The sequence below is a fragment of the Pelodiscus sinensis genome, chromosome 31, assembly GCF_052426305.1.
Source record: "Pelodiscus sinensis isolate ZL-2025 chromosome 31, ASM5242630v1, whole genome shotgun sequence".
Taxonomy (NCBI): Eukaryota; Metazoa; Chordata; order Testudines; family Trionychidae; genus Pelodiscus; species Pelodiscus sinensis.
This window is the reverse complement of record NC_143082.1, coordinates 7,762,944-7,780,604: the sequence shown is the minus strand read 5'-3', so window position 1 is coordinate 7,780,604 and position 17,661 is coordinate 7,762,944. Positions and strand designations below refer to the sequence as shown.

At 49.4% G+C, this 17,661-nt stretch overlaps 1 protein-coding gene across 5 annotated transcripts in view; it reads left to right on the top strand.

The window, feature by feature from the left end:
- WIZ (WIZ zinc finger) overlaps window positions 1-13,974 on the top strand; it is a 166,099-nt gene extending 152,125 nt beyond the window's left edge. For 2 of the 5 annotated variants that reach the window (XM_075902128.2, XM_075902129.2), the window contains exons 8-13: window positions 571-1,047; window positions 2,863-3,399; window positions 3,830-4,360; window positions 9,125-9,562; window positions 12,281-12,473; window positions 13,039-13,974. In XM_075902128.2, the coding sequence (XP_075758243.1) occupies window positions 571-1,047; window positions 2,863-3,399; window positions 3,830-4,360; window positions 9,125-9,562; window positions 12,281-12,473; window positions 13,039-13,195 (2,333 nt within the window). In that variant the 3' untranslated portion in view covers window positions 13,196-13,974. The other 3 variants (XM_075902130.2, XM_075902132.2, XM_075902133.2) reach the window with 3 other exon arrangements.
- Window positions 13,975-17,661: the final 3,687 nt, after the last annotated feature.

The following is a 17,661-nucleotide window of genomic DNA, read 5'->3' as shown; positions in this document are numbered from 1 at the left end:
CACCTAGAGCTGAAACTAGAGCCTTATGCCATCTGACACTTTGGCGTTCCAGCTTTCAAATGGCGTAAAGTGCTAATCTGTGAATCTAGTGATTCCTGGCATGTTGGCTATTGAAGTGATATGGGAAGGACTGCTTAGCTGAAGGAGCAACACATAGGTTTTCAGGAATGGTAACATTCTCCAGAGACTGCTCCTGGGCCAGCGAACAGGAAATAAGAGGTTGATCCCTGGTTACTGTACGCAGCCTTTGGCTACCACCTTCTAAAGCTGCTTGGCACATGTGGTAAATGGAGACACAGAAATGATGAAGTTCTGAAAGTCAAAGTTTTTGATGGAATTCCAGCATAACCCCCAGGGAACTGCCACAGCAGTGCTGCCTGGGCCAGCGTGAAAATGTACCTTTCCTTTAGGGCTTCCAGTTTAAAATCGCTAGAGACTGAAGCGTATATCCTCTTCATTGGAGAAACAACCCAGGCCACTTGAACCAAGTCCCTATTGGGTTGTAACTGGTGCTTGAAAGACATTTTCAGTGACCGTATGTATTATGATCAATGTGTTTTCTTTCCGCAGCTGTAGATAGTGACTCGGGCAAAGACATTGACTGCCAGTTATGTGGTGCCTGGTTTGAAACCAGAAAGGGGTTATCGAGTCATGCTAGAGCCCACCTGAGACACCTGGGAGTGAATGATCCAGATGCCAAAGGCTCTCCAATTGATGTTTTAAATGACCTCATCCAAAGTGAAGACTTCAAAAGCCGTCTTTCCTCTCTCCTCCCTAGTGAGAGAAAATCATTAGTGGAGGCTGGGAGCTTGGACAGACCCAGCCCCAAGAGCACAGCTGCAGCATCACCTGCAACAGGCATGAAACAACCACCAAGGCCTTTGGGCAAACAGCCAGCCATCCTCTCACCTCACTCCCTTCCACCATCCAAGAAACTGAAGCCACAAACGCACAGGTTGTCAGCTGAGGCCAATCTGCACAGAAAACAGGGCCTTTCCTCCAGCGCGTACTGGGCTTCAGATGCTGGGATGTCTCCACTCAACCTCTGTAGGTTCTCTCTCATCACTGCTTCCTCTTCCCTCCTCCTCTCCCCCTTGTTTACATTGAGCAAGGCCTGGTGCCACTCCCTATCATGGCTTCACCGTAGTGTGGCTAACGCAGGGAACTGGACATCAAGACTCCTGGGTTCTGTTCCCAGTGCTGGGATGGAGTGTAGACCAGGAGCTTGGGAGTCAGGATTCCTGGGTTCTGTGTCAGAGCAATGACAGAGAATCAGCTGGGCTCTTGGTCACACCCCTTTGGTTTTCCTTTTCCCCATAAAGTGCTCTCTCCTACCACTTTCTGAGCCAGCTTCTGTGTCCTTCCTCAGTCAGGCACAATCCCTCATTCCTACTCCAGTCCTGAGTAGATAACACAGCCCAACCCTTTCCCTTCCCAGGTAACACCGGGCACCTGCTTGGGCCCCGTCAGGAATCCTCAAGTCAAATGGGTTCTGACTGCTTGGCCACCCCGGGGGGCGGGGGAGGTGGAAGACCAAGCCATTTGCTCCTCTCGTATTGCAGAATGCCTGTTGTCTTGTGCAGACTGAGCTATCTTGGTACTGCTTGATAGACAGGAACTGCTGAATTTTCTAGGGAACTCAGAGGCCTAACCTTACAGTGTGTCATGGTGACTTGGTGCCTGAACCCTGCTAGAAAGCCCAGGGCTGTGTGTTTTCATCTTGGGTTGAAATTGCCCTGCCTGTCCTTGGCAGCAGGGGAATCAGCCTCTCTTGTCCTTTCATTCCAGGCTACTATTCATCAAGTCTGGGTGGGGGTTTCTGTTTCTATTCTCCCCTTAACTTGGTGCAAAAAAGGGGGTGGGTTCTGCTTTCCCCTCCAAACGGGGAGGGATAATAAAGACTGAGGTTAGTTTGTGCACTCTCTTCTCTATAAACTGGTGATGTAATGCTGATTGGCTGCTAAGCTTTCCCCATTTCAAGCAGCCTGTAAGACAATTTGTAAATTGCATCCACTCACCGCTAAGCATTTACCTCCAGGAAATTGCATGGCTCAGACCGCAGCTTGCTTATGGTGGCAAAAATATATATACTGCTTCATGTTTTTATTCCTCTTGCTCCTTCCAAGCACGCACTGTGAAATCAGGATTCCTGGATCACACTGCAGGCAGGAGATCTGCAGAAGCCAAGGGGAAATGGGGTTAAGATCCATTGTGTTTGAAAGAAAAGTGCTCAGCATTTTGATTAGTCCAGAGGGAACAGGACACACTTGGTGTAGCTGCTGGGTGGACAGCAAACCAGCACACAATACCTTCCTGGGTGACCAGGCTAACTAGACAGCTCATTCCAGTGTCTGTGGGAAGTAGATTCAAACAAGTGTGGAATATATGTCTTCATCCGGGCTCTAGCATGCCTGCTCGTCCCCTTCCTTCCCTCAGCATGCAACACACATGAACACCCGCCTCCAAAGCCATGGGCAAGCAGGACATGCACACAAAAGAAGACACTGAAGTAACTGTATTCTCCCAGGCCTGGACCGCAGCTCCTACTGCGACCTTTAGCCACAGTGGTGGCTGTGGCTAGGCTCACTGAGTGCCTGCTCTCTGCCCCTGCCATCAAAGCCTGCCCCATGTGCTCTGTCCTCCCTGCACTGCCCTTGTCTATCGCATTTCCCAGGGATCGTTTGATGGTTTGATTCCTTTCATTGAGATCAGCTTTGCCATTGTCTTGTCTTCTGGTGCACAGTGTGTTTGCATTGGGCTGCCCTGTTGGGGGGATTGGCCCTGCTAATATTTCAGTGCCCCAGCAGCGTAGGGCCGTGCCTGCCAAGTGCTGCAGTCAATGCACTTTACTCCTTCTTTCAGCCTCTGGATCAGAGCCTGTGCGGGACATCCGGTGCGAGTTCTGTGGCGAGTACTTCGAGAACCGGAAGGGGCTCTCCAGCCATGCCCGGTCCCATCTGCGCCAGATGGGGGTGACCGAATGGTATGTCAACGGCTCCCCTATCGACACACTGCGGGAGATCCTCAAACGCAGAGCTCAGTCCCGGGGCAGCACCACAAATCCACCAACCCCAGGGCACAAAGCCATGACCAAGACCGTCATCGGCAACATGGGATCGCTGGAGCTCCGCAACCCAGGAGAAATTCATGTGCCCTCCATGCCCAAGAAGGTTCAGCAGCCAGGGAGTCCCATGGGACACTCTCCTACCTCCTCCCCACCCCCAACAGCCAGGAAGATGTTTCCAGGGATGGCGCCTCCCTCTTTTCAGAAGAAGCTGAAACAAGACCAAATGAGAATGGAGATCAAGCGAGAGATGATGTCTGGGAACCTCCATGGTGAGCCCCATCCATCCGACAGGGCCTGGTCTCCACGGGAAGAGCTGTCCCCTCTGAACCTCTGTAAGTGTGAGCAGCAACATTCCTGCCAGCATGGGGGGTGACCGAGCTCAGTGATCGCCTGCCGTAGTAGGCAAGAGCAGGGGAGGGAGGAGGAGAGAACACAGCAGTGTTGGGCTACAGCAGCGGGCTGGGAGTCAGGACTCCTGCGATTGGTTCCCAGCTCTGCCACTGATCACTCTGGGCACATTGGTTCCCTGGCTGTTAATTGGGAACAACACTTCTCTCTCATGGGGGGTATGTGACAGTGGTGGAAACGTAGTTTGGGATCCTCAGGTGCCATACTGCTGGGTGTCAGGGATAGAAGGCTGCAGTAACCTTGGTTGGTAGATCTGCAGCATGCGGGTTATGGGGTGGTGCCAGTCTGAGGACTCCAGCTGGGCTGCCACTTGGGGGGCTCGAGGCACTCCTTTCTCCATCTCTGCCCCTGCAGCCTCCCGTGCTGACCCTGTGAGAGACATCCGGTGTGAGTTCTGCGGCGAGTTCTTCGAGAACCGGAAGGGGCTGTCCAGCCATGCCCGGTCCCACCTGCGCCAGATGGGTGTGACTGAATGGTCTGTCAATGGCTCCCCCATTGACACACTGCGGGAGATCCTCAAGAAGAAGTCTAAGCCCTGTATGATCAAGAAGGAGCCCCATGCTTCCAGCATAGAGTCCCTCAAGCCAATGGCCGAGGAAGGTGCAGTTCCCAAATCCCCTGGGAAAATGCTGCAGGCCATGTCCCTCCCCTCTCTGGGTGGAAGGACGGGGAAGCCTAACCCTGGAGGTTCTAGTCTCAGCAGGGAGATCCCACTCTCGCCACTCACCAGCAAACCCCACGGGGGCTTCCTGACTCCTATCTCCACAAAGCGGCCACTGCAGGAGGAGCGGCTTGGGGGCCATGGTGAAGTCAAGCAGAAGACCTACATCCAGACCGAGCTCCCCTTCAAAGCCAAGGCGGCTCATGACAAGCCCGCACACACATGTAAGTGGGGCTGGGGGGAGGGAGAGATCTGAGGCATGGCCCCATCCTGGTGGGGGAGAAGGCAAAGAGCCCTACAGTAGGGAGCCATGCCAGGGCCCCGTGGACGGGTGGAAAGCTCTGCTGGGGTGTTTAACATTTTCCAGCACTGAGAGATTTCCTGATTCATTCTCTCCTTTGCTGCCCCATGCCCAGGAACCAAGAGAGCAGAAGGGGTCTGGGGAGTCCACTGCTCCGAGCTTTTCATCTGGTGCCACAAAGCTGCAGGTTGCACGAGCAGCGTGCCTAGTACTAGAGGAAGTTCTGAGTCCTTACCCGTGCATATCTACACTGAACCTGGAAGTGGCTTTCCAGCACAGGTAGACAGATACGCTAGCTCTGCTGAAGCTCACAACAGCAGTGCAATTGGGTTTGCACAGGCAATGGCTTGAGCTAGACACTTGGATACACACTTGCCTTGACTATCTGGTATACCCAGATGGCTAGTTGGAGCTGACCACCTGGGCTATTTGGGGCTACACCACTGTAAACATAAGACCAACCAGACTTGGTCAGGCCAAAGGTCTGTCTAGCCCAGTATCCTGTCTCTCAACAGTGGCCAATATCAGGTGCCCCTGAGGGAGTGAACAGAACAGGCAATTGTCAAGTAATCCATCCTCTGTTGTGTTAAGCATTTCCTTTTATTTGTTTTAAACCTGATGCCTATTAATTTCATTTGGTGCCCCCCTAATTCTTGTACTCTGGGAAAGGAGTGAATAGCTCTTTTTTATTGTCTTTCTCTAAGATAGTCATGATTTTAGAAACCTCTATCATATTCCACTTAATCATCAATTTTCTATGTTGGAAAGTCCCATTTTAGTAATCCCTCCTCATATGGCAGCCATTCCGTACCCCGAATGATTTTTGTCGCCCTTTTCTGAACGTTTACTAATGCCAATATATCTTTTCCACACATGCACACAGTATTCAAGATGTGGGAATACCATGGATTTATTTAGAAGCAATAAGATATTCTCTGTCTTAGTCTCCATCCCTTTCTTAATGATTCCAAAGCTCCAGGGAGTAGCCTGCTTTTTTTTTTTGTTACTACCGCTGCACATTGAGTGGATGTTTTCAGAGAACTATCTAAAATTTCTCCCTTAAGTGGTATCAGCTAATTTAGCTCCCCTCATTTTCTGTGTAGAGTTAGGATTATGTTTTCCAATATGCATTACTTTGCATTTATCAACTTTGAATTTTATCCATCATTTTGTTGCCCAGTCACCTAGTTTTGTGAGCTCCTTTTGAAGCTCTGGTCTGCTTTGGTCTTAACTATCTTGAGCAGTTTAGTATCATCTACAGATTTTTCCACCTCACTGTTTACTTCCTTTCCAGATCATTTATGAATACGTTGATTAGGATTGGTATTAGTACAGACCCCTGCAGGACACCACTAGTTACTTTTGTCCATTCTGAAATGTGACCATCTATTCCTACCCTTTGTTTCCTGTCTTCTAACCAGTTATCAGACCATGAGAGGATATTATTATTATTATTTATCTTATTAATTTATTCCCAACCCTCCTATCCCATCCCATGACAACTTACTTAACTTTAAGAGCCTTTGGTGAGGGATCTTGTCAAAGGCTTTCTGGAAATCTAAGTATACTATATCCACTGAATCCCCCTTGTCCACTTGCTTGTTGATGCCCTCAGAGAATTCTATTGGTCAGACATGATTTCTCTTTACAAAAAACATGTTGACTCTGTCCCCAATAAATCATGTTCATCTGTGTGTCTGATAATTCCATTCTTAATTATGGTTTCAACCAGTTTGCCTGGTACTGAAGTTAGACTTACTGGCCTATAATTGCCAGGATCACCCCTAGCGCCCTTTTTAAGAATTGGTGTCACATTAGCTATTCTCCACTTATTTGGTACAGAAGTAGATTTAAATGACAAGTTACAAACCTCAGTTAGTATTTCTGCTATTTCACATTTGAGTTCCTTCAGAATTCTTGGGTGAGTGCCACCTGGTCCAGGTGACTTATTATTATTTAGCTTATTAATTTATTCCCAACGCTCCTGTAATGACACCTTAACCTTCGACCATTCCTCAGATTTGCCTAAAAAGAATGCCTCTGGTTTGAGAATCTCCCTCTCACCTTCACTCCTGAAGACTGATGCAAATAATTCATTTTATTTCTACACAATGACCTTATTGTCCTGGAGTGCTCCTTTAGCATCTTGATCATCCAGTGGCCCCACTGGTTGTGTAGCAGGCTTCCTGCTTATGATGTGTTTAAAAGAATTGCTATTACTTCTTGAGTTTTGACTAGCTGTTCTTCAAATTCCTTTTTGACCTTCTTAATTATATTTTTACACTTCATTTGCCAGTGTTTATGCTCCTTTCTATTTTCCTTACTAGGATTTAACTTCCACTTTTAAACGCCTTTTTATTTCACACTGCTTCATTTAGTTGGTTGTTAAGCCATGGTGATGCTTTTTTGGTTCTCTTACTATGGTTTTTAAATAAGCATTTACATTGAGCTTCTATTGTGGTGGCTTTGAAAAGTTTCCATGCAGCTTGCTTTTTGCACTGTCCTTTTAATTTCTGTTTAATTAGTCTCTTCATTTTGGTGCAGTTCCCCTTTCTGAAATTAAAAGTCACAGTGTTGGACTGCTGTGGTGTTTTTCCCACCACAGAGATGTTAAGTTGAATTATATTATAGTCACTATTTCCAAGCAGTCCAGCCATATTCACCTCTTTGCCAAGATCCTATGCTGTACCGAGTATTGTAGGTGCCAGAACCAGCTGCTCCAAGAAGCGGTCATGTAAGATGTCAACATTTTATCTCTGCATCCCGTCCTGAGGTGATGTGTACCCAGTCAATTTATGGATAGTTGAAATCTCCCATTATTCGAGTTTATTTTTATAGCCTCTCTAATCTTCTTTAGCATTTCAAGGCCATTATCACCATCCTGGTTAAATGATCCATAATTAATCCCTACTGCTAATGGGATTTATTTATCTTACTAGAGGATTTACCTGGCATTGCTTCGGCCTTAACTAGGGATGTAAAAAGTTAACTGATAGGGGCCGGAGCACCGGGCAGAGGGCTGTTGCAGCCCTGCGTGACCTGCTGGAGCAGCCCCTGCCTGTGGCATGCCCAGCCGGCCCTCCCCCACCCCCACCCCCACCATATGTTACACACCCTAGATTACATGTACTGTGGGCTCGGTAATATAAAGCTTTTTAGTGGTTATACAGTTACATTTTTAACCTAATTTTTCATCCCTGTCCTTAACTCAAGTAACTTTTGTTTTTCTTCTTTTAAATCATTGCTCTGGAGTGGGGCTGGGGATGAAGGGCTCAGTTTGCATGCTGCCCTTGGGAGAGCAGGCTGCCCCAACTCCCTCTCACCTCACCAGCTTGGGGCCAGGTGAGAAGTGCTTCTCTATGGCCGCTGCAGCTCCAGCGGGCACAGCCAATGGGGGGGGTGCATGTCTCCCGGCTGGGAGGGAAACACACACAATATAACCATTCCTGCTACCAGACCCCTCCCTTTCTTTTTGATGAGAAACAGTCTAATTCCAGTCATGTCCCATTGTCTTGGCACGACCAATTCCATGCCTTGCTTTAAGCAATGAGAAGAGGAAGATGCATTCCAGATTTGGTGGTCCTGCTCTTATTTAGGAGGAGATGAACAAACAGACTCTCAGAAGCGACAAGGAGTCCTGTGGCACTTTATAGACTAACAGATTGATTGGAGCATAAGCTTTCGTGGGCAAAGACCCACTTCGTCAGATGCATGTAATGGAAATTTCAGAGGCAGGTATAAATATACAGGCATAAGAAAAGAGTATCAATCAAAAGTAACGCTAGAGATAACGAGGTCAGTTCAGTCAGGGAGGATGAGGCCCACTTCTGGCAGCTGATGTGGAGGTGTGAACACCAAGAAAGGAAAAACTGCTTTTGTAGTTGACTATCCATTCACAGTCTTTGTTTAATCCTAAAATGATGGTGTCAAATTTGCAGATGAACTGTAGCTCAACAGTTTCTCTTTGAAGTCTGTTCTTGATTTTTTATTTTTTTTTTGATGGACAGATGCACATTTCTAAAATATATGAGACTATGGCATGGAATTACTACACATAGGGCTCCTATGGAACAGTTTGGTTTGCTGAAGATTTTTACTTAATTTGATTTACATCATTTGCTTTCCTTCACATATAGTGCCACTCCCTCAGCAGCATGACCTGTTCTGTCCTGATATATTTTGTCCCGTGGTATTACTGTCCCCCATTGATTATCCTCATTCCACCAAGTTCCTGTGATGTCTAATATATCAATATGCTCATTCAAGGCACTCTAGTTCACCCATCTTATGATTTAGACTTCTAGTGTTTGTATACAAGCTCTTTAAAAACTTGTCACTTTCTAGCTGTCTGCCGTTACATGATGTGATTGAATGGGACTTTTTTATTTGACTGTTTCTTATCAGATCTTACCCAGCCCAATCAGAGCTAGCACATGCCTGTCTACCTGCACTGGGAAGTATCCTCCCAGAGCAGACCAGCCCTCAGAGGGAGCTGGCTGAGCTCCAGTGTGACCACCCGATGGCACAGGCAGTTTAGCCCCTCTCATGGCAGGGAGCAATCTGCTTCTTCCTGCTGGATCCTAGTGCTTCAGTGTGTCTCTGCCTTCCTGCTGCTGGGTGGTGCCCGCCTGCCTGCCAACTGCTGCCTAGGCCCCTCGCAAGCTTTCACTCCCTGCTCTCTTCCTAGCCAGTGAAGCCTGCTGCGAGCTCTGCGGCCTCTACTTCGAGAACCGCAAGGCACTAGCCAGCCATGCCCGGGCTCATCTGCGGCAGTTTGGTGTGACTGAGTGGTGTGTGAATGGCTCCCCCATCGAGACGCTGAGCGAGTGGATCAAGCACAGGCCTCAGAAGGCCGGAGCCTATCGCAGCTACATCCAGGGGGGCCGGCCCTTCACCAAAAAGTTCCGCAATTCATCCCACTCACGGGAGCAGGACGGCCCAGGGAAGAGGCTGCCCCTGGGCCTGCAGCCGGGCGCTGTGGCGCTTATGAGCAAGAGCCTAGTGGGTGAGATGGGACACAACGAGCCTGGCAAACTTCTGGATGGGGGCAGTAGCAGCGAGCGACCCATGGTCACCTCTCCGCTGTCGCTGGTGAAGGTGGAGGAGCATCGCCAGAACATCAACAGTGAGTTAGAAGCAGCCGCTTGTTGCCTGGCGGCTCCCTCGGGGTGCTGTAGGCTGACAAAGCCTGGGAGACCCTCGTCTGGCTCTTGCACCTCCTGCGCTTCCCCCAGAGAGGGAGGAAGGGAAGGGAGGGAAGGATTAGCCCACAGGATTAGCCCATCCTGTGTTCCTTGTCCCCCCCTCTCCCTCAAAGCCAATCCACTGTGTGATGTTGGAGGAGGAGAGGTGGGATCCATGGGTGGTGGGTGAAGCTTCCTCTTGGGGAGGCTACCTCTCTGCCCTGCCTCTTCTGGCCGAGCCCATGGCCCTACTTGCTGTTCTCCAAGCCCTCCCCAGGGGGTGAGAGCTCAATCAGGGCCACAGGCAGGGGATGAGAGCTTGTCGCCGGCCAGGACCACGGTGGACCGTTCAACCCTGGCTAGAGCCCCAGGCCAAGAGTCCCTCCCTGCTTCCATCCGTGGCCTTCCTGTCCATGTCCCCATCCCCATTCCAGTCCCTCTTCCCTCTGAGCCCCTTCACTCCTTTCTGTCCCTCCCACTGCAGCCCCAGGACTGAAAGAGCTCTGTGTCCCCACTGCAGTGGGGGAGAGATTTCTTGGGTCCCAAATTAGCCCAGGCCCTTGGCCACAGGTCCCGTGGTCCCATGTGGTAATCTGCCACTGGTTCAACCACTTTTCTCAGGCAGCAGGAGGTTTGGGGGCGGTCAAGCCTCCATTGCACATGATGCCTGTGGTGAGATCATACAGCCAGTCTCTGGGATGGGGTGCAGAGGTCTTATCAAGAAGGTGGAGTTTAGTAAACTCAGGGAGTTGGTAGGTAAGATTCTACGGAAAGCAAATCTCAGGGGAAAAGCAATTGATAACAGTTGTGAGTTTTCCAAAGCGCACAAGAGCGAACTATCCCACTGTGTAGGAAAGAGAGGAGGTATCACACAAGACCACTCTGGTTCCCAGGAGATCTTTGATCTAAAAAGAAAGAATCCTACAAAAGATGGAAACTAGCTCAAATTACAAAGGATGAATATAAACAAATAGCACAAGTACATTGGGACAAAGTTAGACAGGCCAAGGCACAAAATGAGCTCAAACTTGCTAGAAACATAAAAGGGAAACAAGAAAACATTCTACAAATGCGTTAGAAGCAAGAGGAAGACTAAGGACAAGTAGGATCATTACTGAATCGGGGGGGGGGGGAAATAACAACAAAAGTGGAAATGGCAGAGATGCTTAATGACTTTGTTTCAGTTTTCACCAAGAAGGCTGATGGCAATTGAACATCTAATATAGTGAATGCCAGTGAATATAAGGTGGGATCAGGCTAAAACAGAAAAAGAACAAGTTAAAAATACCTTGGACAAATTAGATGTTTTCAAGTCACCAGGGCCTGATGAAATGCATCCTAGAATGTGCAAGGAGCTGACTGAGGAGCAATCTGAGCCATGATCTTTGAAAAGTCATGGAAGATGAGAGAGATTCCAGAAGACTGGAAAGGGCAAATATAGTGTCCATCTATAAAAATGAAACAAGGACAACCTGGGGAATTACAGACCAGTCAGCTTAATTTATGTACCTGGAAAGATAATAGAGCGAAAGCAATCAATGTGCAAACATCTGGAAGAAGATAAGGTAATAAGTAACAGTCGGCATGGATTTGTCAAGAACAAATCCAGTCAAACCAAACTGATAGTTTCCTTCGATAGGGTAACAAGGCTTGTGGATGAGGGGAAGCAGCAGATGTCATATACCTTAACTTTACTAAAGCTTTTGAAACTGCCTCCCATGACCTCATAAATATAACACAGTTGCAAAAATGGCAGACATAGTTCTGAGATGTATTAGAAGGAGTCCCGTAAGCAAGACACAAGAAGTCATTCTTCTTTGCCCTGATTGGGCCTCAACTGGAGTACTGTGTCCATTTGTGGGTGCCATCTTTCAGGACCGATGTGGACAAGTTGGAAGAAGCCTGGAAAAGAGCAACAAAAGGTCTAGAAAGCATGACCTATGAGGGGAAAAAATGGGTTTGTATAGCCTAGAGAAGAAAATATTGGGAGGGGACATAACCCTTTTCAAGTACATAAAAAGTTGTTACCAGAAGGAGGGAGGAAAATTGTTGTTTTAAATCTCTGAGGATGTGTCTACACACAATTCTTATTTCGGGAGAAGGATGCAAATAGCGCTGCACATTTGCATACTTCCTCCAGTTATTTTTTGGAAGATGCTCTTCCGGTATTTACCCGTGTCTACACGTGGCCGAATTTCAAAATAAACTCCTTATTTCTCCTACAATAGGGGTTTATTTCAAAATCCGGCCACATGTAGACACAGGTAAATACCGGAAGAGCGTCTTCCAGAAAAAAACCCGGAGGAAGTATGCAAATGTGCAGCTCTATCGAAATAAAAATTGTGTGTTAACATACCCTGAGAGTAGGATAAGAAGCAATGGGCTTAAATCACAGCAAGGGAGGTTTAGTTTAGACTTTAGGAAAAACATAACAGTCAGGGTGGTCAAGCACTGGAATAAATTGCCTGGTGAGGTTGTGGAATCTCCATCACTGGAGCTATTTAAGAGCAGGTTAGACAGACACCTGCCAGGGATGTCTAGATAATACCAAGTGCACAGAGGACTGAAGTAATGACCTCTCGATGTCCCTTCCTGTTCTATGATTCAGTGAATCTTGTGGCCTGTGATGCTGTGTTCTGAAAATGCCTCTTCTGCCCTAGAGTTTGAACGAAGACAAGCCAAACCTCCAGAGACTCCCCTCTCCCGAGAGGAGGAGGCCAGCGACTTCCAGCAAAAAATGGAGGAGACTCGCCAGCCTCCTCCCAGGATGAGACCGGTGCCGTCACTGGTCCCCAGGCCTCCGCAAACCTCCTTGGTGAAGTTTGTGGGTAACATCTACACTCTGAAGTGCAGGTATGTCTGCAGTGAAGGATCCATGCTCCCAATCTGGTGTGTTAGATGGCAGCCAGTCCCCTGCACCTCTCAAGGGCAGTGACAGTGCAGTAGAGTCCCCCTGTGTGAGCCATTTGGTATCTCTTCACAATGATTCCTAATGCCAGTGGCTTTCCCTCAGCCTGCTGTTAGCGCCTTTCCTCCTGTGTATTCACAGCCAGCACCAAACAGGCCTGGCTAAGGGACCCTTCCTTTTAAATTCCTTCACAGCATTTGCCGTGTGTGGGATTTAAAGGAATGTTTGGTTTCCAGAAAGTGCTATTTCTTTCTTCAGTGCTGAGGCCAGTGGTAGCTGCTTCCCCCTACGCTGGCTTCTCTAGATGCCTGACAATCAATGCAAAGTCCTGACAGTTCATTAAGTAGATCCCCAATGTACTGCACTTGTCTGCATCACCTTTCCCCTTTGTTTGCTCCATAGAGTTGGGCTGCTGTGCCCAGAACAATGGGGCTGGTCCCAACTGAAGCCATAATAGAAATAAATAAGCAAGGTCTGATACTGTTCCCCTTTCCCCTCCCCTGGGTGTAGGTTCTGCGAGGTGGAATTCCAGGGCCCTCTCTCCATCCAGGAAGAGTGGGTGCGGCATCTCCAGCGACACATCCTTGAAATGAATTTCTCCAAAGCAGACCCCCTGCGCAGTGAGCCAGAGGCCCCCGAGGTGCAGGCCGTCGCTGAGGCCCAGTAACGGAGCCCGCTTCCCAGCGTCCCTCTGCCCCTCTATTGAACAAGCACGTTTCTAAAGGAACAAGCTGAAGGACTCTGCTGCAGATAGTTACGGAGGGGGGATAGCAAAATTCTTACTCCTGGGCTCTGCAGCCTCCTGGAGTCCAGCTGGAGTCCAGCTTCCCCTGTACTGACTCACATTGCAGGGGGGCAACATTGAGCACTACATGACACAAGACATTCTCCTGGGGGAGACGGCCATTCCAGACGGGAGCTTGGACTCAACTGGTGCTCCTATGAAGCAGGCTGCACAGAATCCTGAGACGCTTAAGCCATGCTCCCGTCGTAAAGGGAGGGTGTGAAATGAGATTTATTTTTCCCAGTTGGGAACGGGAACTCCCTGCAAAAGGGGGTGGTTGTGGGGATCCCTCTTTACTTCTAATGAATGCAGATTAGTCCAGAGACTCTGATCGCAGGGAGGGGGAGCACACATTTGCTCTGTCATGATTCAGGTTTTGATGAGAATTGCAAATGTGACAGTGCATCAGGCCATCGATAATGAGAGGGGGAGAGAGGAGAAAGCAACTCTGTGGTGGTGAATGTTGTTAATTATGTATATGGCCCTAGAGTTAATGTATATTCAATTCCTTAGACAATGATGAATTTAGTTCACGTAGTTGTCAGAGTCCATTCTGATTGGGTTGCGCTGCATGTTATCCATCCCCTTCCCCCAGACAATGCATCGTTGGTCAACTTCATCCCACTCATTAAATGGCAAGTCATGGATTTACTGATCCTCCACCTGTCTCGTCCTGTCTACATTCATTCTTTCCCTCCCCCAACTCCTTGCTCTCCAGTTGTCCTAACCATTTCACTTGAGATTGTGTAGTGCCCAGTGGTGACCCAACACTAGCGGAAGGAGTGGCGTTAGGCTACACACTGCCTTCCTGTCCTTTTTAGCCTTCGATTGTAGAATGTCTTAAGGTCTCTGCAGTGCGACCTCCTGCCCCACCAGTTTGAAGGGTGGGTGAGTAAACTCCTGACTGAGTTCAGGCATGTGAATCCCAGCCAGGTCTGTCCCAGGAGGCATGACAGCGAGTGTGGACTTCCAGGGTTCTCTGGCAAAGTTCTGAGTGCTGCTAACACTCTTCCTGCCGATTCAGACTCCAAAACAGCAACAGTGCTGGTTGCCAGCTGTCTCCAGGAGAACCTGGATGTTCTCCATGCAGCCCTGGGCGCTGTTGCTTTTTATGTCTAGCTGCATAGAACCTCGACTTTTTTAACTCTAGTTTTGTGTAGAAATAACAAGCATTCATTTTTATTTGGAATCCCAAGCTGAGCAGAGCTTGGAGGGAATTTACCTTTTAACTTTTTTCATTGGGCATATTCTGGTTATTAATGTACCTAGGAATATGTAAATTAGATTAAACTTCTCTTCTGGAAACCAAGCCAAGCACCCTACCGTGTGTGCGTTTATATTATCCAGACAGCACCCCCTTCCCCTTTCTCAGAGCTTTGTATAGAGGACCATCACAATTTGGGCAAAATTCCTGCTTTGATAGATAAACCCAGTTGGGAATTTTCTAAGAATTGTTACCTCATTATTTACTGGCCATAAAAAGTATCAGATTTCTGTACTAGCACAAAATCTCCCCCCACATATTAGTGGTTCAGAATGGAATGGCTGCAGAAGGCAACATTTAAACTAGAGTAACCAAAACCATGTCACCATAATTCATGTTTCTTCATTACCGTGAAATGCACCAGTTCTGGTCCACAGACTCTGATGCTAGAAGGGACTGCTATGACTGGTCTGACCTCCCCATCAGAGGCTGTGGAATTTTTCCCAGGAGCTGGATAAAAGCCAGGGCCGGATTAAGGGGGGGGCTAGCCGGGCAGCTGCCCAGAGCGCCAACCTATGGGGGGCATCTGATGGCATCTGTAAGGGGCACCCGGCCGCACAGTGCCCCTTACAGCTGCCATCAGGCACCGCACGCCCAGGGCCAGGGGTTGAGCAGCACCCCTTATAGCTGCCATCAGGCGCCGCTCACCCGATCGCAGCTGTAAGGTGCACAGCACGCCGGGGGGTGGGGCTGCGCATGCGTCGCGTGCCTGCTGCCCAGGGCGCAGGAATGGCTTGAGCCGGCCCTGAAAAAGCATATCTTCTCCACTGAGCTAATCTCATAAATCAGTGATTAAACACCAGTTTCCACTCACAGGATTACCAAACTACCCAGAAAGGAAAGAGTGGCATTGCCTCCGCTTACTGCAGGTGTCCAAAAGCAGCCAGCAGTAGGATCCACCATGGACACTCCACAAGTTCATGCAGCACACGACTAAGGCATGTCCATGTTGCAAGGAGCTCAGATGGATAGAAAGGACCCCTAGGAATGCTGGCTTCAGCCTCTGTGCATCTCATCAAGGCCAAGGCCTCTTCCCACACAGAGAATTTCAGCCAGCGTCTTCTGTATCTTGTAGCTGCGCTGGCGCATGTCTGTTCTGCTGAGAGCTGGGCTTGCCTATTCATCTGAGTTGCGATCAGAAATCACGTCTGTTTGCTCTGCTGCTGCCTCCTGCTCCATGGATCTGGGTTGGGCAGAGAAAAAGTCAGATCTGATTTCTCAGCGACCTGAGCTGGCCTCAGGGGGCGTTTCCCACTTCCATCCCAGAGCAGTAAAATCCTCACAGAGGCGGGCCACGCTGGAGTGTTACCTGTGGACAGCGGGGCAGGGTGAACCCTGGAGCTCTGCCAGAGCCCTCAGCTGAAAACTTAGCAGCTTACCTCCCCCAGCTCCTTGGGCCGGTCCAGCTGCTCTCTTTGGGGAGGGGTGACTTTGGGGAGTTGGATTTGAATAAACCCTTTGTTTACTGTTGGGGTGGGGGGGGGCTTTGCATAATTGTGCCTGCTGGGCCCCATTCTCAGAGCTCCTCTGAACTTTCTTTAAACGCACAAGGAAATCCAACTCCCCAAAGTAAAAGCCTTTGAAAGGGTGAGCTCTGAGCTTATTTTATTCCCTGTGGCTGTCCAAGGGAAAGGGGCCATGATATTGCTTGTAGTTTGGGACTGGAGAAAAGGGCTAAGACTGCACAAGGCAGCCTCTTGCTGGGAGGCTAATAGTGTAGTTAGCAGCACCTTGAGAGCTGGCATTGGGCTCCTTGAACCACCACCACCCTGCTATACCAAAGGCCAGCTGATTGCAGAATTGCTGTGGCTGAGCCTCTACAGCCAAAGACAGGAGCGGAGGGGGGTTGGCTGCATGAACTAGGGATTTTGCGCCTGGCTGGTGGGCAGGACTCTTCCAGCTTGGGTGGGAGTGGAGCCGGTACTTGTGCTAGCCTAGGTAGATCAGGCCATCTGCATCAGGTTGCAGAGCCGGAGCCTGCCACTTGCTCACTTACCACCTCCAGCCACTAGGGAGGCTTGGAAAGAGGCTGTAGCCTCATCTCCTCAGTGCTGTCTGAAAGGAATTCCCACCAGAGCCCCTTTCTAGAGTCCTCTCCACCCCATTGTGCCAGCTGTGCCCAGGGGCTGAGTGCAAAGTGTTTGCAACCCCACACTGCAGGGGTTGGGTGTTCTGCCTTGAAGCTGATGCAGGGCTTTGCTTAGTGTTTGAGAGCAAGCTGTGCCCTGGTTGCACACCCCACACCATACATTGCACCCACTGGCTGGAACGGGAGATGGACGTCAGGGTTATGTCTACACTGGCGGGTTCTTGCGCAAGAACACGTCCACATGGCCATGTGCTTTTGCGCAAGAGCATCCATGGCAGTGTGGATGCTCTCTTGTGCGAGAAAGCTCCGATGGCCATTTTAGCCATAGAGCTTTCTTGCGCAAGAAACCCCTGCCGCATGTCCACGTTTCCTTCTCGCGCAAGAGAGCTTACACTGTACTGTAAATCTTGTGCAAGATCCTGCCAGTGTAGACGTAGCCCAGGTCTGCTGACATTCTCAAAGGGGTGGAGCTAATCCAAAACCAGAGAAGTGAGTCACATTGCACTGCTGCAGCAAGGACCTAGGGGATCTGATGGTCCACAGCAAATGCACTGGAGTTTTGCCCAGGACAATCCTCAGTCTGAGAAGGGGGCAGGTGCAAAGGCTGAAGGGAGCCACTGTGGCAGAAGGTGGATGGTGCAATCAGAGATGACCTGTAACTTTTAAAGGGGGTCACACTTCAAAGGCAGGAGGGTGGCATGTGTCCAGCTCACATTTTGCCTCTGGTCTCATGCCAGTCCCCCAACACCTCCCATACCCACTCCTAGTTAGCACCACCTGGCCCCACTCCCCTCACAACCTTCCCTGCTCCTTCCATCATCTCCCTAGCGCGGGGGGGGGGGGGGGCAGTCCGGACACCTACTGCTGAGCTGGTAACTGCAGCGATGGCAAGGAAGGGACAGAATTCAGCGGGCTTCCCCTTGCTCGCTCTGGCCCACCTGTGTTGCCACCCCATCTCTTTCCTCCAGGTGCCTTCTAGTGGGAGCACTATGGGCT